This window comes from Aspergillus brasiliensis (assembly GCF_001889945.1).
Source record: "Aspergillus brasiliensis CBS 101740 unplaced genomic scaffold ASPBRscaffold_2, whole genome shotgun sequence".
NCBI classification, from domain to species: domain Eukaryota; kingdom Fungi; phylum Ascomycota; class Eurotiomycetes; order Eurotiales; family Aspergillaceae; genus Aspergillus; species Aspergillus brasiliensis.
Genome location: NW_027137443.1, coordinates 960641 through 982298, shown reverse-complemented (window position 1 = coordinate 982298; position 21658 = coordinate 960641). Strand labels below are relative to the sequence as shown.

Below are 21658 nucleotides of genomic sequence, written 5' to 3'. Positions count from 1 at the left end.
ATATAACCCCATACTAATCATAGTAACAGAATATATATAGAATTGCTTATTGTTACTTCATTCAGACAAACATTCCCACGACCGAGTTCCCTGCAAACCCATTTCATATTCTCGACATTTCGTTACCCAAATCATCATGGACAAGTAACTATGGAAGGTATGTCGACAATCTGAGATGGATAAAGTTCCGATCTGAGGCTTTACTCTAGGAATCGCCCATTCGACTTCTTAGTCATCACAAACGGTTCCCCGACCCTCTTCAACAACTTCGCCTCTCTAGGCTTGACAAACAACGGCTCGGTTACAGCAAGGTATTCATGGTAATAGGGTTTAGCCAATTGTACCTATGCTTACGGTCAACTTGATCCACACTCTGAATCTTTTCTCGCAAATAAGAAATCCACATAGGAATGAAAATCACAAAGGAAACGGAATTGGACGTAATAGCAAGTGGCTGAACAATCAAGTCAACTTACACCAATGAGCCATTCTGGCGTCGCAGACCTGCGCGATACGATATTAGCATTCGTCAAGATTACGGGAGGAAGGGAGAGGAAGAGGGAGGAGGAGGAATAATGGTGTACCAATTTTCCACCCAGGAGATAGTTCCTGGAGCATCAGGGGCCTGGTACACTTCAAAGAAAGTACACTCTGGCTCGGCAATTACTGCGTCGTAGGTGGGTGTGAAGGCGGCCCAGAACGTTGGTACGTCCTCGGGTTTGAGATGGATTGTGACGTGCAGAGAGATGGATCCGGATGTAGTCGACATTGTGTTTTGTAGTTAAGGAATATTTTCCAGGTAAAAAGAGAGAAAAAAAAAAAAAACTGGAATCTGTAGTCGGAGTAGAAGGGAGTAAGAGGGTTGTTGAACTCCGTAACGGGCAGGATGAGGTGGGATTTATCTTAACTTTAATGGAGTGGTGATGGGCGCAATGCCGACCTCCAGTACCCGTAAGCACTAAAACGCTAGATCAAACGACTACTGCATGGCGGCGCAGAGGGAGGGGTATATAAGGCATTCATAGTGAGGCACTGAGGGTGGTAAATCCCTGCCAGCGGACAAGGATCATCAGGCTCATTTCTGTAGGAGGAGACTAACTAGTTAGTGTCAGTGCTGAGTGAGCAATGACAATCAACGCTATTTTCTTACATCCCTGGTCTTTGCATGAGACAGCTTCATAGAAACAAAGAATTAGGCCACCTGTCAGCCTTATCCAGCACAAACCCCTCATGACCGCTGCGTTTATATTAAATTCTACGACGGTTTCAGCCTATTTCTCCCTCCCCACCACCAGTCCCACGCAATTAGGATCCAAGCGAAGGGCAGTGAACGAACCAGATCAAAATTTGACACCATGAAAGGCACAGGCACCATTGTCGTGACTGGATCCAACGGCTCCTTGGCCATTCCCTTAGTGGAACATCTCCTCACGACCTTTCCACAATACACCTTATTGTTGGCCGTGCGAAATCCTTCGTCAGAAGACATTCACACCAGGCAACTGCGGAACGTCGTCAAACCCCACAGCCACCGCGTGCATATCGGGGGTCTCGACCTCGCGCGGCTCAGCGATGTCAAGAAGTACGTCGAATCGGTGGTCACCGACATTCGGGCCAAAAAGCTTCCTCCATTGACCAGCATTATTTGCAATGCATTCTACTGGAATCTCACGGGCGAGGTCATCGCCACTCCCGATGGTTTTGAACAAACCTGGCAAGTCACATACTTGGCGCACGCCGCACTGATCCTTGGTCTCCTGCCGTCCTTTAACCAGACACCCGATGAGGCTCGCGGCCGTATCATCCTGCTCAGCAGTGATGCCCACTTGCCGGGGAAAAATGGCCTCGAGGTCTACCCTCCTGTTCTCCCTGGCGACCTCGAATCTTTACGTGTAACGGCCAAGTCGTCGTCGTCGTCGTCGTCGTCGCCGTCCAAAGATGATAACCCTCTTGGTCGGGGCTTCCATCGCTATGCTGTGGCCAAGCTCGCTGTTACTACTTGGATGTATGCGTTGAATGCTCATCTAGAAGCTGTATGTCCCACCCACTTCTACCATTACGATCATATATCCTAATCATCCAACCAGACCACTGGTCCTCTGCAAAAAGTGACCGCCCTCGCCGTCAACCCAGGGAATCTGAGCGACTCCCGGGCGCTGCGTGTTAACACACCCGCCAAACTTCAGTTCATCTCGCGGTTCATTATCAAACCTCTTCGTCCGCTGCTGCAATACAAGGATCACACGATGCGAACCAGCGCCGAAGCCGCCCTCGATATCGCCGATCTGGCGGTCGGGCCTGACTTCGCGGGTGCTAAGGGTTACTTCACTTGGAAGAAGCCGGATACCAGCTCGCCTGAGAGTCTTGATCCGGAGAAGCAGAAGCAGCTGTGGGAGAAGACGCTGGAGTGGTTGGGGTTGGGAGAGAATCTGCCGTTGTAGTTAGCATTCGAGCTATTTGCCATTATTCTTGAGTAGTTTCACTTGTTCATTGCCCGAGGTAGTAAGATAAATATGTGAGGCTTTAATACAAAGGTGCAGTTGGGCATGTGGATATATAACCCAATGATTAATGAGAATAAATCAAATCCGTCCGATATAACTACCTGCAAGAGAAAGAAATTACTATAAATGAAAAGACTGCTATTAATTAATCCATCTTCATCTCCCTGACAGCAAACCGTCTCTGAAAAAAAGATTCCTCCATCCGATCGCACGCCATATCCCAATCACCATCTCGGGTCCAACTGCGATAATAAGGCTGATACCCAAGCAACCCTCCCAGCCAACGACCAAATAAGATACCCAATCCTATCGCCAATGTTGGCCCAAAGGGCACCCACTCCGGTAGTGAAAGATAGGAGCCGCCGGCATCGAACATCTACATCCATCATTAGAAGAAAGGGAAAAGGGAAAAGAGGAAAGAGACTATGATTCTAACTCACCGACATAACCTGTATAACATCAACCCTCTTCCCCACAACGACAGTTTCCTCCTGATACGCATACCAATTCATAAAGAAAAGCGTATCCAGCTTGAATGTCTCGGGGGTATCTTGACCGGATAGCAAGAACCGAATCACTTTCTCTTCGTTTGAAACCTCATCATCGTCCTCGTGGTGCGATTGTTGCACCTGTCTAGCAGGAACCAAAGGCGGGTACAATCGATGATTAACCCACGGACGAATACAGAATCGCCCACTCTGAGGAGTTAGCGTGTACTCTTGGTCCCCTGCCTCCACGCACAGTTCCCCTTCCAGGACCTCGATGTATTCTTCCTGGTGGGGGTGGAAGTGTTTGGGGGGCTTGACGTTTTGTAGAAATGGGGGCCATTTGGCGAGGTGGAAGGTGACTTCTATTGCGAAGACGAAGGGTGGGATGTGCCGCTCTTGAGTTATAATGGCGCCGTTGAAGCTGGGGATTTTGATTAGTTGGATGTTGGTGTGAGAGGGATTGAAGGGAGTTTAGAGGGTAGTGCGTACCCTGCTTGGATGGAGGGGTCGGAAGGGGATTGGGTTGTGGTCATGTTAATAGATCGGCTTGCTTTGATGTGGTTGGGTAGTTAGGGAATGGATAAGGATGGGTATGATGAGGATGCGGGTGGATATATAGTCTATATGTACATTCTGTTCATCTGATCTGTGGCGCAGTACTAAGTAGTGCTAGAAGTGAGAGACTACTATTTATAATCTAAAATCGATATACTAGATGAACTGAACTTCAACTTACACTTGGGGCGTAATTTATCGACCGGTTAGAGCGTATCCATCAGCCTCGGGATGTACTTCCTGCGGGGATAACTCCACTAACAGAAACAGAAAAAGGGGAGACATGCATTAGGTTGTCTTAGTCGCCTACCTAACTAGGGGGAGATAAGGCTGTCAAGTAAGCAGCCGGTGCGGGTCATCGGCTTGAAGAACAAGACAAGGATGCCAGAATGAGTGAGACTGACACCGTCTTAGAGTAGTAGCAATCATGCCACAACTACTCATCTGGTCGTAAGCACTAAGGATCCCATTCGGTGCAGATGCTTTATTTCATTCTCATTTCGCCAGAATGTACCGAGTAATCTCCCTCAAAGCTCATCAAAAAGGTCTGTGTGTCAATTTCCAATCTGGGGACTCATAGCTGCCGCTTCTTAAGAGGCATACTTTGCAACATCCGCAATCATTCTTTTCTCCATTGAGTTGCACCCGTGGTATTTCTGAGACAGTGGCCGAAGCTCATGCATCCCAGCAGTTGGGAACAGAGACATTTGAGTCTCCCAGACCCGTTTAAAAATCTGTTCCTAGGCTTTATGACCACCATACCGTTCTTCGCTGGCATGGAAGACAAGGGAACAAACGGCGAGTACGCAAGCTGGCTCGTCTCTGCCTGTGCACCATATTCAGCTCCAAGCTTTATGTCGATGGGAATCAGCAGGCCGGGGAGCACTCGGATGACATGCGAGAGATTCCTCTTGATTAGCATCAATCCTACTTGTCCAGAGGTACTGATATGGCTCTTGCCGTTATCAATGTGACTCAGTGCTAACTCGCTTGTGTCTGTTCTCCCAGTTGGTGCCATTCACAGCGAGATGAGCATTTACCAAAGTGTCCACCTCAATAGGGGTACTTCATATCAAAGTAAGTATTGCGCTTCCATCATCATTATTATTCTAGTTATTCATAGACTATCATCAAATGTGAGCGCCTTTCCCCGAGCGTCGAGCGTCGAGCTTAATTCTGCCTCCGTTTGGAACCTATGATGGACGGTGGATTCTCTTGGTATTCTAATGCCAAACTGAAGCAGCCTAGATGCCTTGCCAAAAATTCATAGTATACAGCAGGAAACTAAGATAGGAATGAAAACTGCCGGTCTTGCCCATCGATTACTGGCCACCATGATAGCGCACCTCTGAGAGGCCCAGATAGAATCAGTGGTGTGATACCCATGATCTCAGGGTGAATGTTGATACTAGTTGTCAGATGATCTGACTGATCTGTACCTACATTCACAGGTTGCCTGTCATGGTGACGGAAGGTAGACATCTACATTGCATGTGGCAGGAACCATGCTCCGGTGGGAAAACTATATTTTCACCCTCTGATCCAGTCACCACAGTAATCATAAACATCACCTCAGAGTCTTACCATTTTGCATTCTCGCCAGCCCCCTTCTTTCCCGATTCTTGTTACAAGTGACAAACAAGATATACCAATCTCCTCTTTCTCCTTCTTCATCACGCACTTTCAGCATTGATTATGGAGACCGGAGAAGCCTTCGCTATAATCGGAGTGGTCGTTATCACCCTATCACTTTTGTCTTTGCTCTACGAGGTAAGCTTATAGCACTGATTTCTCAGCCAGATTTTCAGCCCAGCTGACCAGTTCAGACGTGGAGTCTAAGAAGGGGTCTTGAGAAGCTGGAGAAAAAGTCGACTCTACCTCAACCGTGATACGAATTTCCAATATGGCGTCCGGGGTGCAGCACCGCCGCAGGGGTGTAATAATGTCGGGGAGAGCAGACAGTCTGCATCTTGTTCGAAATAGAGCTGCTAAGCCTGCAGTTATTTCAGTCATGATGGCTTTCTCTGCAGGTTATCTCTATTGAAATCTCTACCTGGACACTGTGTCGAATACGGTCGTTGATACACATGACTGTTATGCCCTTCCTCATTGCTACTGTCATATGCTCTTTCCGCCTATTGAAGCACTGCTTCATATCTTGCTTCCTTGAATTATGATTTGTTCATACATTTCTTGCTTGCGCTTTTCGCGATTTTCTTCTTTTCGAATCTTTGCGCAGTTGTGGTGGTGGGTTTTTGTTGCTGCTGCTGCCGATTCTTCATCATCGTTGTTTTTGTGTCTGTCTTGGCTTTGGCGGGCTTGGACTCAGCCTTGGGGTTATCAGGCACGTCCTTTGGTTCCTTGGCGGGCGTGTCCGTCTTTTCAGTCTTTTCGGGAATGATAGGTCCGACGACTGGGTCTGGGTCTTCGATTTGGCGAGCTTGTTGAATACCCTTAGAGTTTATACCCTTGCGACCGAGACGGTTGCGCACGTTTACTGAGCACAATACATTAGTTCAATCTCTCCCCAGATTTATTTCAAGCTCGTAGTAAAGTAGCTTTCAAGATATCCCCCCTTCTGGGAGCTGATCCATACGTTCTCTCTTAGATGACTGTGTTGACAGTGACATAGGTCCCCCCCAATAGAATGGCATATCTCTATTGCATAACAGCCCCGGACAAATAGCCAAACGAGCGCGTCATTCAGACGATCGCAACGATGATATAGTATGTTTATACGCTCGACGATCCACCCTCGCGGTTGAAACCCCTTCGATTATCTCAACGATTAATTCCTAACCAAACGCTACAACGGAAAAATGCCGCACAAACTGCTCTTTGGAATCAACCTCCGACAGCTATGCCACACCTTCCAGTGTGCATTCACAAGCTTAGAAATGACGAAACCGAAGACATTCCATTCTGCCTGGACGCCGAAGAAGCTATAGAATTCGCAATAAAAATACAACGAAGGACGACAGTCTGCACGTCTGGCGCCAAAAAGAAATTACGATAGTGGACTCTTTATCTTCGACATTCTCCACATGTCTTACGGCTGTGGCCACTGGCCAGCACTATGGATAACCAATACTTATAATCGGTCCGAAAATGGGAGATCGACGTGGTTGAGACGATTAACCTGGCCCCCGAGAAGCTGTGTATACCTTCTAGTTATACTTATGCTGTCTTATTGTCACAACATGATCTCTAGAAAAGTTCCACTGGAGAAGATTGGTCTTGACCATGCTAGTTTCACCATTAAGGCTACCGTCAAAGTAGGTGAGCTACTACTTGGATTGTGGCCGGACTCTTTCACATTGCGAAGTGCATTACATTCATCAGCAGGAATGACTGGTCTGCATTGTTGGAAGTCATCTTCCCATACTCACTACTATAATAGAACTGTGGGGGGGGGGGGACGACAAGTGGATAAGATATATCTTATCTACCAAGTACAATCCCCAGGTAATGTAGAGAGTAACTGTGATTGGATACTAATTCTCGATCACCGGTTAGTGGGATATCCAGTAACTAGCCTGGATGCAATAGACATCCGGATCTTATTCCGAGCTCAATGCGCAGCATCCCGCACAGACCCTTGACCCATAACCTGATGCCCCATTCAATTAGGCGCTGGCCTGAGTGCATTTCTGTCAAGCCTGCATGAGGTCTGGTTTCGGCCGCAGCAGCCGTTCTTCCGAATAGTAAACAGGTGGCAGAATACTATGAGATCTGACATATGAGGTGGTATGTAACCTCCTCATGTGGACAACATGGTGAGACAATTGATTTCTAAGCAAGTCAGCATGGTTCCGCACATTAAGTAGTACACAACCGGCTGCATTGATCAACCAGGTTTATCTTCGTAAACCTCCGGGGACACATCTATTTCTACTACTCCATCCCTTAACATCCAGTCATATAATCTATCAACCAAGCCCCCCACCAACATCTATAATGCCCCCCACAATAGCACAGATTATCACCTACTACGAATGCCAACCCGAGCTCGCAGAGCGCGTAGCCTCCCGAATAAAAGAACCCCCGATTACCATCGTCGAACCGAACCCCGAATGGCCGCAACGATACGAAGAAGCCAAACAACGCATCCAAAACGCCCTTGGACCTCTAATCTTAGACATCGCTCACACCGGCTCCACCAGTGTTCCGGGCCTACCAGCCAAAGACATCATCGATATCGACGTGACCCTGGAAGACGCCACAGATGAAGCCTCCTATGTGCGGCCTCTAGAAGACGCCGGGTTCCGGTTCCTCATTCGCGAGCCCCGGTGGCACCAGCATCGGTTCTTCGTGGAGAATTGGCCGAATGCTTACCATGTTAATGTCCATGTATGGGATGCGGACTCGCCGGAGGTTGTACGGCATCGGATCTTTCGTGATTGGTTGCTGAAAACCCCAGCGGATCGGGAACTGTATGCGAAGGTGAAGCGGGAGGCGGCGGAGCAGACGGCTATAGCGGGGGACTCGATGATGGATTATACGGATCGGAAGGAGAAGATTATTCTGGAGATTTTAGAGAGGGCTTTTCGTGATTTGGGGTATCTCGATTCATAGGCTTGAAGGTGGTTTGGTTGTGCTGTCGGGAATGAAGATGTGTGTTGAACTTGGCCAGTGAGTCATTTACAACCATACAGTAAAGTCTTATGGAGTTCACAATATCTGCAGCAATGTCTATTGTATCTACTTCATCCTACCATGATCGGCAGCTCCTGCACCTGAAGCATGCAATCCAGTCCGGGTGGGGAGCGGGAAGGGTTCTCATCACACCCTATGTTCAACATGATGTATTTTGCATCTTAGGAAGCTATATTTAGCTCCATCCATCTATGCTAATCGTGCAATTCATGAAGCGGGAGTCTTCAGCGTGTGCGAGTCAGAAAACTCAGATACTACAGGTTGCAACAACCCGACCTGGAGTCCACATCATCCCCTCCATCCACCAAGACACTCCGATTCCTCTCCTGTGTCGAGATCGCAACGTCAATGCCTGGATTACCAGTAAAGAAATTGACAGGCTTCAGCCCGACCACCATTTTGTCCGATGGCATAACCGGCCAATCTTCGATTCTAGGGTTGTGGGTCGATCCAAACGTATGCCAGATGACTATATCCTGATTGCGAACCGAGGAATTCTCTGTTCCAGCTCGCCTCGCGATAGCTGTAGCGATTCCATCGCCGCCAGAAGACTGCATCGTGTGTCGCCCGGAGGGAAAGTGCTCTTCCTCAGTGTATCGCGTGACCCAGACAGCGTGTTGTCCGAACTCGGAGCGTCTGGCATGATAGGAATCCGGGTGTGCGAGGAGCATTTGGCTATAGGCGGGGAGCAGCTTGAAGCCAACTGGGGTTCCGGTGATCGGATTGATGACATTCTCGTTGACGATTTTGAAGGTGCGGTTCGTGGTGAAGTCTAGGTCCAAGCCACTTTCTTTCTCAATGATGGAAGACCGCGTGACATACCCGACGCCAAAGGGATTGTTGTGTGAGTCGATCTGGGGTTGAGGTTTGTCCATATGGTCAAAGCCGTGCACGTCGATAGGCATTGCATGTGATTCTTCGATCTGTAAAGAATTGTTATGGCCGTCGATTGCGGGATCCATGCGAAGGGAAAACAGATGTTGGTGGTAAGGAGCTAGAACGCCGGGCGCGACGACGGTTCCCCACGGGACCTTGTCGCCAATATCAATCGGCGCGGTCGAGAGGATTCCAGTCGCACGGACTTCATAATGAATTGATGCGTCTTGGCCGAATTGGAAGGCGAAGATGTATTCATAATTGCTTACTGTAATGATGGTTTGCAGCACCAGGATCCGAGAGCGCGTCACCACGGCATTCTTGGTCCGGTAGTTAGTATGTTTCCACAGAACGCCATCATCTTCCTCATGGCAGCAGATGACGTTGGGAAGCTTCAGGGGGTCGCCTGTAGTGGTCGTGTGCCAGCCATCGAAGTACTTGATGTGTCCCAGACAGTCACAGCCCAAACGGAGGTTGTTCGCATTGATTCCCGCCCCGTCATTGCCAAGATCGAATGCCCCCTTGCGAGGGTAAGGGGCTCGAGGGTCGCCATAAGGCACAAACATCTCTGCAAGGGACAAGCGGTAGAAGAGGCTTCGGCCATCGTAGCGAATGTCGTGGAGGGTGAGGCCTTCGCGGTAATTGAATCCGATGTGCATGGACCATTTTTCCCATTCTAAATGGTTGCCTTGGGTCTTGAATGAGGGACCCTCTGGCTGTACTACTTGATACGGCTTTGTAGATGTCCGCGAAGCTCGCAAGCTAGGACTGTATTCTATCTCTGGGCCGTGGATTTTGCGGTGGTCGAAAGGCTTTGGCTTGTGATGAATGCGATCGTCGGGACCAGAAGGTAGCTGATACATCTTGATGACTTTCAACTCTTCGGATACCTCCGCGCAGAGATCAAGGGGATACGCGTAGTAATTGGCATCAGCGTCATCAACCAAGCGCATGTAGAACCAGCACTATGCGTGTTAGCTTGTAGTTTGTGTACTTTGAGCAAAATACAATATGTATGGATGTAGAGTCATTATAGCTCACCATAGTAGTCCGTTGTGACATGTCCTTGGTGCCGTCTGTGGCATACGCCCACGACTCGACGACAACGGTAGCACCGTCCGGCAGTTGCAGATGGGCAATTTGCTCCTGCACTTTCGGATCCGACAAGCACGCCTTTTCAGCGGCTTTCATGTAGTCAGAGTCGATATACGGATGCTTTCCGACCAGATGTTCTTTTCTTAGAATAGCAGAGCTGTCGAGGTCGACCAAGAGTTCAATGAATTGGTTGGCAGAAGAACCCCCTGGAAGGACTATTTGAACGCGAGCCACTCTCGCAGGCCTTATCGGTGCACTCTCTCCTTTATGAACCTGCTCCAGGAAGGGAACCATGTCTGCCTTTGGGGGTTCTCTTAGAGTAATTACCCGAAAGTTGGGCTTTTGGCTAGCGAATTCATGGCGTACAATAGTTGCAGCCTGGAAGATTTGGTGTCAGACTTAGATCTTTGAGAGGAATCTGGTGTCATTGTCTACCTTGGTAATCTCCCTGGGGGTCAAAGGGTCAAAGGGGTGGCGGGCCGACATGGTGGGAAGGTGAAATGGTAACAGCCTTGAATCGAGTAGTTGTTATTTTCGAATTGGAACAATAGTCGAGGTGTAGACTGTCTTAAATAATCAAGCAACTCAATCCTACAACAGCGTAGGTGGAGATAAGCAGCGAAATATTCCCCAAAGGTTAGGTTTAGGCGACGCTGCTGCTCTGTGACACTAACTTCGCAACCCGCTTCCTTGAAGGTAAGGATTAACCGGGCAGAAGGCTGACTGACCGACTTCCGCAAGACCCTAACAGTAAGTTTAGGCGCGGCATGCGTCAAGATGTGCCGGCATGATCGCTAAAGTATAAGAGTAGCCGAATCATCTTGCATCGGCTGCTTATCTTTGATTGTTCCGTGCGGGGTTGGTTAGATAAGTACTGTGACAGCAATGGATGTTTATAATCATTATGAGAGTCTTCATCCAAGGCCGCATTGCCAAGGGGCATTTATTATGCTCTTTGTTCGCACTGCCAGATTGAAACTTGACCGAATTGCCAAGAAACTTCTTAATTAATTCCTCGGTCTAGCAGAGCAAGTAAGCTAATCTTGCTTCAATACGATGATTAACATGATCCATCAATTTATTCTATCAGAATCCTACACTTTTGTAATTCTATACTGACACTATAAAGAGCCATTCTTCCTGCCCTTGCCACGACCTTCAAAACTCCAGTCAATCTGCGTCGCCATCCTCACCTTCACCCCCAACTCATTCGCAAAGGCACGAACCAGCCCCGGATTCTGCTGAAACCAGCGCCCAGCTAGCACGGCATCAATACCAGATTGCACAACCTCTTCAGCCAGCTTGCCGGTCTTGATTCCTCCAACAGCGGTCACTAGCAGCCTGTCACCGACTGCTTTCTTGACCTCATGAGCCAAATGCACCTGATATGCTGGTCCGGACCTAATAGCGATCGCCGACTTGGAATGAATGCCACCTGAGCTGACATCAATCAGATCAACTCCATGATCAGCCAAGATAGGAGCAAGCCGGACAGACTGCTCGACCGTCCAACTCTCGGGAAATTCCTTCTTCAACCCCTCGTCGAACTCAAACCAGTCCGTCGCACTGATGCGCACAAGCAGAGGCATCGTATCCGGAACTGCTCCCCTAATAGCATCACACACCTCCAGCAAGACTCTAATCCGATTCTCGAAGGAGCCTCCATACCGATCTGTTCGCCGATTACTCACAGGACTCAGAAACTGATGCAGCAGATATCCATGCGCCGCATGAACCTCAATGGCATCAAACCCCGCTCTGACAGCCCGCTCAGCAGCCTTTCCAAAGTCACGAACCAACTCTTTAACCTCCTCCTCACTCAAAGCCCGGGGAACCGCATTAACCCCCTCTTCAAACGGAATCGCAGACGGGCCGACAATCTCATCCGGCCAGCCACCAACCTCCCTCACAGCCATCGCATTGACGCTCAACCACGGAGCAACTGCGCTAGCTTTGCGGCCCGCGTGTGCTAGCTGAATGGCTATCTTCTGGCTCTGACTGTGTGCGAATTCGGTGATTCGCTTGAGTGGCTCAATCTGTCCGTCTTCGTAAAGTCCAAGGTCTTGCGGCGTGATTCGACCGACTTTCTGTACTCCGGTCGATTCCATGATTGCTAAGCCAGGCCCGCGCTGGAGGATCCCGCCTAGATGGGTAAGATGCCAGTCGGTGGCGTAGCCATCTTTTGCGGAGTATTGGCAGAGCGGAGCGAGGAAGAGCCGGTTTGGGAGGGTGAGGCCGCGGATGGTGAGTGGGGTGAAGAGCTTGGTTGAGCCCTCGAGTTGGGTTCCTGCGGGGGGATCTTGAGCGGGTGTGTAGTAGGAGACTCCTTTTGCGGGGAGGTTGTCGATTGGTGGTTGGGTGATGGTCATGATTGAGGTTGGATTGTAGAAAAGGGTGCTGTTTAGCTTCGTTGATCGATTTCCTGTGGTTATAGGGGTTTGAGAAGGGTAATGGAACTCAATTCATTTCCTACCTCGCTAGTTGTGAAAACCTACGCTGAACAGGATATAAATCCCCTCCAACTGCTATTCTTGCAGGGATCATTGGCCGTGATTATAAATCCATGGATTATTAATGTGCCATCACGCCATGGTAAATCTACTACGTACTTGCATGGGGATTTATGAGATGGTAATTGGACACAAACGCACTCTTCCCCGCCTACTCGGCCGCTACGCGCCTAGTTCCTACATGAACAACCAACAGATCGAGAAACTTTATACTATCGCACAAGAGATCTAGGATTGGCGTGAACAATAATAGAGGTATGGTCCTCCACAATAGGTAATTGGACGTCGTAACCATGAGCTTCATGAAGATCCGCCAATCTGATGCAAAGCCGGTCATCATCTTCCTGTGACAGTCGAATCAGAGCCCAGTGTCGGTCTTTATGAACCTGCCGAAGCGAATAGACAGGAAGTATGGTCTTGTCCAGGTGTGCTGTGTGGAAGTCGTAGGTGAAATGGTTGATGTCGAATGCCATGTAGGTACGATCGTGAAAGACTTCCACGGCAAGGAAAATAACGCGGTTGTTGCTTTCCTCCAAGTTAGGAAGATTCTCGTTGAGGATTCTCTTTGCTGAATTGCGATGGTCGTGGGGATTTAGACGTTCTGTGTTTCTTTTCATGACGATCCGTTTGGTGTCGTTGTTGAGGAATATTTGTTCTCGAATATTGGAAATATCCGACATGGTCTTACATATAGACTGTGCAATTGAGACACTAAATAATTTGGAGAAGAGGGAAATCAAAACAAGGGGTCGTGAGAATTTATGGATAAACACGTGATAGATCAGGGCACGCGAATATTTGACAGGTCAATGACTCCTGGTCTAAGCTACACTATATAAATCCACTCTAGAGAATAATGTCACTGATAATGATTTGCTTCAATTGGATCTGTAGATCATCTGTTTGTTGCTGAATCTATACTCTTCCAATATTATCAAACTTCCAATCCAAAAGTTTATCGCTAACAAACGCAACAATCACATTGTTTCGGTATGATCACCGCCGGTGACTTGCCGCAGACTGCGGAGCTTTCAGCAAAGTATGATAATCGATATCGTCGCTGCCAAAGCTAGTGATCCCGGAGGCATCATTGGAAGCGGCAGGCTCCCTCCGGGAGAGACCGAACCACGTGCGCAAGCCCGTAATCGTTGCCTGTGGAATCGACGGTAGTCCGAAGTGACGCGTCTGGGTCTTGTTCTCCTCTGCTGGTGGCGCCTGTGCGGTACCGCTCGACGAACCCAAGACCGCGTCCTTGATCCGGGTGAAGTACTTCTTGAACGCGGTTGAGACCTCATTGGAGCCGATCAGGGTGGAACGGTAGACGGTGATAGATCCCATGGTAACTCCAATACATCCCTCCAAGTGCAGCCAGAATACCTGCCATGGGTAGTCGAGAAGCCCATGGTACCATGTACCTGCCGTGCGAATGATGGAGCATGTACACATAAAGACGGAGAGGCACAGAAAACATCCGAGGCCTAGTTTTGTCAAGGTGCGCAGTTGCACTTTGTAGAGCAATCGGATTGGGATGCTAATGACTTAGGAAGGTCAGTCATAGCTAGTTCTCGTCTGTCAGGTGACGTACTCATCAGATCAGTGATCGCATCCAAAATAGGTGGGAGCCAGATCATTGCAAGGACCGTGCTGTTTGGGACTGGTAACGATGGGAAGCATTTTGCTGCATATGGTTAGTGGCAGGCGCCTATCGCTGGTAGAAGTGCTTACAGATTGCCTTCATTCCTGTGTACGGGCAGGGAACGATTGGTGCGACGAAGGCGCTCAAGATCCACGAGATGAAGGACAGCCCAACAGTGAAGCGGTAATATAGGATGAACCAGCGTGACATTCCCACCAGAAGGGGGTGAAAAAATGCCAGGTAGCACCACTTGACAGCAAAAACTGTCGTCCAGAGAAGAACTATAAAGGCGATGTTAAAGCCATAGTCTTTCGCATGGTCATCTAAATGTGAGGCGAGAAACAGAACTGCGCCAACATTTCCTTCCAAGGCTGCCATCTCAAAGTAGATGGTGTATGCGCGGAGAAAGCCCAATACCGTTCCTATCAACAGTGTGGTGAAGGCAAAACTAAGGAATGCATCGTCCAAATAGAGGCGTCGCCGGGTGAAGAGTCGGATGAAGATACGGCCAAGAAACGATACTGATGCCAACGCGAAGAAAATGCCAACTGCTATCTGGTTCATCCATCTCTTGTTAGAGTTATACTTTCGGATAATTATGCTTGAATCAGCCTTACCGCATATTGCCGCTGGGTAATCCGGCCGATATCGTCCACGGCTGGCGGGGCCTGAGAGGCTGGACTAGAAGTGAAATTCAGCGATGAGAAGTCCATCTTGCAGCTTTCCGGGATAAAGAGTGCATAACATATGGAGGTTTGTGCACTCCTCGGTGCACCTCACAGATGGGAGCACTGCTTTATGTAGAGCCGGGCTGTCAGACTGTGGTTGCACGAGTATCTAGGTTGGACGTGCGGGGACTCGCACGGCTCACTGGGACTGCCTCCTCCTACATACTTTATGCTGACTGCATCTGATTGACCTCACAGAGATGATAATGCCTTCCCAGAAGAAGCAAGGGGCTCAAGGGCTGCCTTGAGAGTCTCAATCTCCTTGGGTGGGGGTTACTCAGCCTCAACCCCAGCGAATTGAACTTCAAAAGTGCAATATTGGTGTTAATTTTCTGTCTTTCATTCATGGATAGTTTAAATGCGTGTCTGTCAATATATCTGCTCAGCCTCAAGAGTGCCCGCCCTCGGTGGGTGGGAACAGATATCCCTTCCGAGACTCATCAGCGTCATCCCTGTCCAAGTATCTCACCACCATCAAAGAACTTATTAGCCAACCAAAGCCAGTACTGCATCATATACCTTTACTTGGACATATTCGTTAGTGTAGGTTCCTTTCTATGTGCAAAATCTCAATTCAATGAAGCACCCAGCTGTTTTTCTAATATATCACTCATAAGCAGCGTCGCTCGGCGCTTATATCGTAACCGCCATGTCTCAGTGTGACAGCTTCCGCAGTAAAGTATGCCCTGTCCAAATTGTACATGCTACCACCTGACTCAAGCGACCACCTTCACTGCCTCATCTACTGAGCAATATCGGCCACACAGGAATCAAGCCGGAGAGCTGAGCAGTAAGGTCGAGGAACTGAGGCCGTGCTCTGGTATGGCACAAGCAAGGGATAATGCAGTCAGACCACTGACATGGTGATCGTTACATCATCAATCACTAAGTGTAGTGAGGAGGCGCTACCGCCATACTGGCCTGGCTGCCTCCATACAGTCTTTGCTTATGCCACACCCGGCCACCTACGCTAGAAGGCAAGACTCGTTTTTGTCTATATAGATACTCTACCGCCTGCGGTCTTATCTTAGTTCTTGTTGAGGCCTATTTGCTTATATATTGGTCAATTTTATCTACGCACTGCGTAGTGAGGCACACTTGAGAGAATCATGCCGTAGAGGTGCTAGTAGTATGATCCTGCTACGTGATCAATCCTACTAGTATTACTGTATTGATGGAAACTATTCTCATCTACAGCAACCTGCGCACCATTGGAATTCTGCTTATATATACATAGTAGTACTATATATACGTAGGAGTGTGTAATTTCACCAACCATTTTATATATATTTACTAGAAGCGGGTGGTCTTGGTAGTAATTATTCAGTTCTATTACAACCTTACAGGGCTTAACTGGACATCATCCCGGACACAGCCTCTGACTCACGTTTCAATATCCTCCGAAATGGCTTCCAGGCAGTTGAGGCTATTATAAGCATTGTTGAGGTGTGCTGAACACAAAGCCAGCGATCGAGGCTGGGAGAATGTTGGAGTGTTACATATTTGCCATTTTAGGCAATTGCCGCCTAATCTCACCGCCTGCTGCCCGAGATCCCCTAATCACTTCAACACTAAACTGCTACTCTTCCATTGCCTATTCTGTCTGCCTTGGTGGTAGCGAGGGACGTTAAGTCTACGTCTACACTCTACACCAATGGCTTTCCTCAACATTTTCCTGACCATTTGCTTACCGCTTGTAAGCGCCGTCGCGTATGGACTCCACGCGCTCTATCAACACCGTTCCAGAATCAATAAGCTCCGCAAACAAGGCATTGTAAGGTCAACCTTATCTGAGATATAATTATCATATAATACTAACAGCGTGTTTAGCGCATGCCACCAGGATGGAGCTGGTTAACTGGCCACATGCTGATCCTTTCGGACTATGTTAATCGTCTACCCGCCGATGCCAATGTTGTGCTTGCGACACAAGAGTTGGCTTCGGAATACACTGACACGGAGATTTTTCTATTGGATGTCTGGCCTATGTCCCCTGCACAGTATATAGTATTCTATCCAGAAGCAGCATCACAGGCTACAACCAAACTAAACCTGCCCAAAACAGTCATCCAGCCGCGATTTATGCAACCGATCACAGGCGGACCCAGTATGATCTCTATGGGAAATGCCGAGTGGAAGGCCTGGAGATCAATCTTCAATCCGGGATTCAGTGCAGGCAGCATGCAGGATCTTCTGCCTGAAGTGATCAAATCGGTTGGTGTGTTCTGTGATAAATTACACGAGAAAGCCAGAGCTGGACAAATGTTCGCCTTGGATGATCTAACCACTAGATTGACTATGGATGTCATCCTCAAAGTGACTCTGTTGGTTCCCCTTCTTCCCATGTATGGTAAACGCTAACGAGAGTAGCGACGCGGATCTTGATCATCAAAACTCTGACAACATCATTGCAACTGCTCTTGGACAGATCACCAAATGGCATTCATTCTGGGATCCCCGCGTACGAGCACACCCACTGCGCCCGTTCGTCCAGGGATACTACGGTCGCGTCGTGAACAAATGCATCCGTAGAGCCCTGAATGAGCGGTTCTCCGAGATGAAACAAGCGAAACGCGATGTATCTCATCCTAAGCGAGCCAAATCCATCCTTACTCTAGCCTTGGAGGCATACCTAGAGAGTAAAAACGAAGAGATTACTGAGGCTACAGAGTTAGACGATCGCTTCGCAGAATATGTAACTTATCAGATTCGATTGTTCCTCTTTGCTGGAACTGATACAACTTCAAGCAGTATCGCTTACGTGTATCACCTCTTATCCAAGCACCCTGAGGCGTTGGCTCAAGTGCAGCAAGAACATGACCGTATATTCGGATCAGATCCTTCCGCTGCAGGGGAGCTACTTCGAGAACAGCCTTCCCTGCTTAATCAGTGCTCATATACAATGGCAGTGATCAAAGAAACCCTTCGGCTGTATTCCCCCGCAGGTACTATGCGTCAAGGCAGCGACGGTTTGTCACTGACCGATAGACACGGCAATCAATACCCCTTGGCAGATGATATTAGCGTCACCATCTTACACCAGGCGACGCACCTCAACCCAAGGGTATGGCCCCGAGCGAGAGAGTTCCTCCCAGAGCGGTGGCTGGTGGATGCAGGACACGAACTGTATCCCGATCCGGCCGCATATCGTCCATTTGAGCAAGGACCGCGCAACTGCATTGGCCAGACTCTTGTCTACAATGAGATGCGGACTGTTCTAGTGATGACTGCCCGGACATTTGAAATCAGGCCGGCCTACGATGAATGGGATGCATTGCAGGCGACACAAAAGGGCTTGTTCAGTCAGATGGCTGAGTCTCTAGGGTTCCAGAGCAAGAAGCCCAAGCTGCTGCATGGCGAAAGAGCATATCAGTCTGAGAAAGCGGGCACTCATCCAGTGGATGGGTATCCGTGTCGCGTGAGCTTAGTGACATGAATCGCAGCAGTCAATGCATTACTCTTCGCCTCGCAAAGACTGACAAGTATATCCTTGCAATAAACATCAATATATGAATCAACTTAATACTCATTGTAAACCCCGCGCTCTCGCTCCCTTGGTGTTGAATTGCTTTGGCATCCAATCTGGGATAGACCTTTTGCTGATTACGATTCAAAATGTTCCTCTCCAGATGACATATCCGGATCGGAGTTAAGACGAGACATATTATATATAAAACACGCGGCGATAGGATATCTCCAGCACAAACAGAAGGACCAAGCGAAGGATGGACCGACAGCGGCAAACACGAGCTTAAGTCCGCGGACATAGTGTGCCGCTTCGGGTTTAGTGGCTGACATCTGGGATATATAGGACCATCAAGGATTGTATCAAGAGAATTGAACAGCCCAAATTAAATATATCATTTCATATAATAAAGCAACCGAAGCTTATTTTTATCATTGGTATCCCGCTTACAATGACCTCAAAAGACCTCCCCCCATCGACCGCCCCCTTCTTCCCCAACGTCTTCTTCTACAACCAGTTCTGCGCCAAACCCAACTGGCCATCCGCAACCACCAACCTCTCTGGCCAAGTTGCCATCATCACCGGAGGGAATAGAGGCCTGGGATTGGAGTGTGCATCTCAGCTCCTCTCTCTCCACCTCAGCCATTTGATCCTTGCCGTTCGGTCTATTGGCAAGGGTGAAGCCGCAGCAGCCAAGCTTCGAGCTATTCATCCGACATCAACGATAGAAGTCTGGCCACTTGATATGAGCTCAAACGAGTCCATACAGAGCTTCGCGAAGCGGGTTAAAGATGATCTGTCCCGTCTGGATATCGCTATCCTCAACGCAGGGATCAGACAAGCCGAATTCACCATCAATCCCAGCACCGGCCACGAGGAAACAATCCAAGTCAACTACCTCTCAACCATGCTCTTAGCCATTCTGCTTTTTCCGAGCTTGAAGACAAAGTCTCCGAAAGGAGTCCCAGGCCGGTTGACGATCGTCAGTGCGGCATTATCGCTCGTGCCAAGCTTACCCACCGTGAAGGATGCGCCCTTTCTCAAGCTATTTGATCGACCAGATACATTCCACGGTAATGCAATTTACTGCATGTCGAAGCTTCTCGCTCATGCGTTTCTCTATAAGCTGGTTGACTATGTTGCTGCAGAGGATGTGATTGTGAACCTGGCGGATCCGGCTTTCGTAAGGGGTACAGACCTGGCAAGAGGGTCGTCTGGTTATGCGAAGACGGGGTTGGCAGTGTTTGGAGCTTTGACTGGGAGGACTGTCAAGGTTGGTGCGTCGACGTTTGTGGATGCTGCTGTCCTCAAGGGGAAGGAGTCGCATGGGTGTTTTCTTATGAGTTGGAGGGTGGAGCCGTATGTATTCCCCATTTCACTTTGTGCTTATGATATTGTGACTGATATAGATGTGTTTAGGTTTAATGCGTCGCTGTATACGCCAGAGGGAAGGCAGTCTATTGAGCAGTTGTGGCGGGAGACGATGGATGAGCTTGAGTTTGCTGGGGCGCGAAGGATACTTGAGACTTTGTAGTTCGGAAAGGGGAGAACTTGTAGTTATTATTTTTCAATGCTTGTTCCTTAATTTGACTTGAATTCATTAAATCTACGAGATTGGAATGTTGAGTGCCGTTACCGCAGGGGGCTGGAGGATAGGTTAGATTAGAGATGAGTAGTATACAACTCGTGTAAAGAAAATATTCGCTTAGACTCTTCACATGTTTGTGCATAAAACATTCGATCCAACATAGCAAAGGGTCTATGACGTTGAAGACCGCATGCCGCTAAGATCTCCCGAATCCCAATGTATCGGCAGTGGAGATGATGTTCCACACGGGCCCACTTGGGCAGCATGAGTGGGCATGAGTCATTCTGAGTCGAGATGAGCTGTGAGCACATCAAATCAAATCATGGCACAACCTAGCCCAGACTGTCTGCAGTTTCCAGAATTAGCCATGGAAGGACTAGACACCGGCAGTTTAGCACAGATCACTCATGGTCTCATTGAAGATCTCCACATTTGGGGAGATGTACCCCACCCGAGCTTCCAATCCACGTGACGTTACTGACCCAGCTATATATTCAACCTCCATCACCATGAACCTCATTGAATTCACTAATCAAAAGCTCAATTGCCCAATATCATACCCATAATTCCATCTCTCTACCTCTGAGAACCACCACTCTTACATGACCACCCCACCATCCACCACCACAACCACAACCCCAACAATGGCAACCACAACCACCACCTCAAATCCCACCCCAACAATGACCTACTACGACATCGCCATGCGTCCCCCAGTCACCCGCAACGCCTCCGCCGTAAACCCATGGAAAGCGCGCCTCGCACTCAACTTCAAAAACGCCCCCTACACCACAACCTGGGTCAAGCTCCCCGAAGTCTCGAAAGTCCGCCGGGGCCTAAACCTCCCCGCATGTCGCAAATTCGCCGACGGCAGCGACTTCTACACCCTCCCGATCCTCTCCGACCCCAGCACGAACTCCCTTATCGGTGACTCCTTTGATATCGCCGTCTACCTACAAAAAACCTACCCTGATTCCGGTGCAGGGGACCTCTTCCCCCCGCAGACGCTGGACTACGAGCTGAAAGAAGAGCTGAAAGTGCTGGTCCCGCTATCAGAGCGGAGCGATACTGAATATGCGGATTACGCAAGATTCAACAATAATGTCGATGCAGCGTTTAGCGTGCACACATTGTTAATGGCGCAGCAAATCCCGTTCGATCCCGAGACAGCGGAGGAAAGCAAGGCGGAGTTTGTTCGGCGAGCGGGATTCAAGTCGTGGGATGATTTTGCCCTGGAGGGGGAGAAGAGGGAGCAGGTGTTGGGTTCGTTTCGGGATATGTTGGGGGATTTGGCCAAGATGTTTCAGAGGGATACTACTGGGCCGTTTTTGTTGGGGCAGAGGCCGAGTTATGCGGATTTTATTGTCGGGGGGTGGTTGAGGATGGCGAGGGTGACGTTGCCGAAGGAGGAGTGGGAGTTGTTGAGGGGGTGGTATGGAGGGGTTTTTGGGAGGTTGCATGATGCGTTGGATGTTTATGCTGAGGTTAAATAGATTGAGAATGGGGAGAAGATAGGTGTAGACAAGTAGAAGAGTGATGGAAGGTTTCTGTATAAT

At 48.9% G+C, this 21658-nt stretch overlaps 12 protein-coding genes across 12 annotated transcripts; 5 read left to right on the top strand and 7 right to left on the bottom strand.

The window, feature by feature from the left end:
- Positions 1–200: 200 nt before the first annotated feature.
- ASPBRDRAFT_116317 (putative quinol monooxygenase) lies at positions 201–769 on the bottom strand (the record flags this gene model as incomplete). The annotated part of the gene is made up of 3 exons (XM_067616969.1): positions 201–344; positions 477–504; positions 585–769. The coding sequence occupies 3 exons, from the start codon at positions 767–769 to the stop codon at positions 201–203; spliced, it is 357 nt and encodes a 118-aa protein (XP_067483010.1).
- A 586-nt stretch (positions 770–1355) lies between these two features.
- Positions 1356–2441, top strand: ASPBRDRAFT_116822 (uncharacterized protein; the record flags this gene model as incomplete). The annotated part of the gene is made up of 2 exons (XM_067617019.1): positions 1356–2033; positions 2088–2441. The coding sequence occupies 2 exons, from the start codon at positions 1356–1358 to the stop codon at positions 2439–2441; spliced, it is 1032 nt and encodes a 343-aa protein (XP_067483009.1).
- Positions 2308–3629, bottom strand: ASPBRDRAFT_38069 (uncharacterized protein). The gene is made up of 3 exons (XM_067623863.1): positions 3482–3629; positions 2945–3413; positions 2308–2880 (listed from the first exon to the last, which is right to left on the bottom strand). The coding sequence occupies exons 1-3, from the start codon at positions 3523–3525 to the stop codon at positions 2650–2652; spliced, it is 744 nt and encodes a 247-aa protein (XP_067483008.1). The 5' UTR covers positions 3526–3629; the 3' UTR covers positions 2308–2649.
- Positions 3630–5718: 2089 nt separating this feature from the next.
- ASPBRDRAFT_203497 (uncharacterized protein) lies at positions 5719–6177 on the bottom strand (the record flags this gene model as incomplete). Its single annotated transcript, XM_067621669.1, has 2 exons — positions 5719–6044; positions 6144–6177. The coding sequence occupies 2 exons, from the start codon at positions 6175–6177 to the stop codon at positions 5719–5721; spliced, it is 360 nt and encodes a 119-aa protein (XP_067483007.1).
- Positions 6178–7430: 1253 nt separating this feature from the next.
- On the top strand, positions 7431–8299 carry ASPBRDRAFT_38067 (GrpB family protein). Its single transcript, XM_067623862.1, has 2 exons — positions 7431–8179; positions 8234–8299. Exon 1 carries the CDS (start codon positions 7505–7507, stop codon positions 8120–8122), a length of 618 nt encoding a protein of 205 aa, XP_067483006.1. The 5' UTR covers positions 7431–7504; the 3' UTR covers positions 8123–8179; positions 8234–8299.
- Positions 8300–8457: 158 nt separating this feature from the next.
- ASPBRDRAFT_115942 (amine oxidase) lies at positions 8458–10660 on the bottom strand (the record flags this gene model as incomplete). The annotated part of the gene is made up of 3 exons (XM_067616939.1): positions 8458–10044; positions 10121–10552; positions 10610–10660. 3 exons carry the CDS (start codon positions 10658–10660, stop codon positions 8458–8460), a joined length of 2070 nt encoding a protein of 689 aa, XP_067483005.1.
- A 502-nt stretch (positions 10661–11162) lies between these two features.
- Positions 11163–12737, bottom strand: ASPBRDRAFT_38063 (NADH:flavin oxidoreductase/NADH oxidase). Its single transcript, XM_067623861.1, has one exon. The coding sequence runs from the start codon at positions 12541–12543 to the stop codon at positions 11296–11298; it is 1248 nt and encodes a 415-aa protein (XP_067483004.1). The 5' UTR covers positions 12544–12737; the 3' UTR covers positions 11163–11295.
- A 159-nt stretch (positions 12738–12896) lies between these two features.
- On the bottom strand, positions 12897–13364 carry ASPBRDRAFT_203493 (uncharacterized protein; the record flags this gene model as incomplete). Its single annotated transcript, XM_067621668.1, has 1 exon — positions 12897–13364. One exon carries the CDS (start codon positions 13362–13364, stop codon positions 12897–12899), a length of 468 nt encoding a protein of 155 aa, XP_067483003.1.
- A 158-nt stretch (positions 13365–13522) lies between these two features.
- ASPBRDRAFT_380999 (uncharacterized protein) lies at positions 13523–15124 on the bottom strand. Its single transcript, XM_067623872.1, has 4 exons — positions 14938–15124; positions 14410–14875; positions 14270–14362; positions 13523–14222 (listed from the first exon to the last, which is right to left on the bottom strand). The coding sequence occupies exons 1-4, from the start codon at positions 15031–15033 to the stop codon at positions 13681–13683; spliced, it is 1197 nt and encodes a 398-aa protein (XP_067483002.1). The 5' UTR covers positions 15034–15124; the 3' UTR covers positions 13523–13680.
- Positions 15125–16702: 1578 nt separating this feature from the next.
- ASPBRDRAFT_118283 (cytochrome P450) lies at positions 16703–18484 on the top strand (the record flags this gene model as incomplete). The annotated part of the gene is made up of 3 exons (XM_067617159.1): positions 16703–16822; positions 16879–17372; positions 17419–18484. The coding sequence occupies 3 exons, from the start codon at positions 16703–16705 to the stop codon at positions 18482–18484; spliced, it is 1680 nt and encodes a 559-aa protein (XP_067483001.1).
- A 481-nt stretch (positions 18485–18965) lies between these two features.
- Positions 18966–20048, top strand: ASPBRDRAFT_51467 (putative short-chain dehydrogenase/reductase family protein; the record flags this gene model as incomplete). The annotated part of the gene is made up of 2 exons (XM_067626733.1): positions 18966–19873; positions 19934–20048. 2 exons carry the CDS (start codon positions 18966–18968, stop codon positions 20046–20048), a joined length of 1023 nt encoding a protein of 340 aa, XP_067483000.1.
- Positions 20049–20746: 698 nt separating this feature from the next.
- ASPBRDRAFT_51466 (uncharacterized protein) lies at positions 20747–21595 on the top strand (the record flags this gene model as incomplete). The annotated part of the gene is made up of 1 exon (XM_067626732.1): positions 20747–21595. One exon carries the CDS (start codon positions 20747–20749, stop codon positions 21593–21595), a length of 849 nt encoding a protein of 282 aa, XP_067482999.1.
- Positions 21596–21658: the final 63 nt, after the last annotated feature.

Excerpts from the sequence above, each read along its gene's own strand:
- ASPBRDRAFT_38069 (XM_067623863.1), bottom strand. The coding sequence starts at position 3,525 with ATGACCACAACCCAATCCCCTTCCGACCCCTCCATCCAAGCAGG. Across the intron at positions 3,414-3,481 it reads GACCCCTCCATCCAAGCAGG|CTTCAACGGCGCCATTATAA; the intron begins GTACGCACTACC and ends CAAAATCCCCAG. Across the intron at positions 2,881-2,944 it reads ATGTTATACAGGTTATGTCG|ATGTTCGATGCCGGCGGCTC; the intron begins GTGAGTTAGAAT and ends TGATGGATGTAG.
- ASPBRDRAFT_38067 (XM_067623862.1), top strand. The coding sequence starts at position 7,505 with ATGCCCCCCACAATAGCACAGATTATCACCTACTACGAATGCCAACCC.
- ASPBRDRAFT_38063 (XM_067623861.1), bottom strand. The coding sequence starts at position 12,543 with ATGACCATCACCCAACCACCAATCGACAACCTCCCCGCAAAAGGAGTC.
- ASPBRDRAFT_380999 (XM_067623872.1), bottom strand. The coding sequence starts at position 15,033 with ATGGACTTCTCATCGCTGAATTTCACTTCTAGTCCAGCCTCTCAGGCC. Across the intron at positions 14,876-14,937 it reads TTACCCAGCGGCAATATGCG|ATAGCAGTTGGCATTTTCTT; the intron begins GTAAGGCTGATT and ends TGGATGAACCAG. Across the intron at positions 14,223-14,269 it reads TGCGATCACTGATCTGATGA|TCATTAGCATCCCAATCCGA; the intron begins GTACGTCACCTG and ends GACCTTCCTAAG.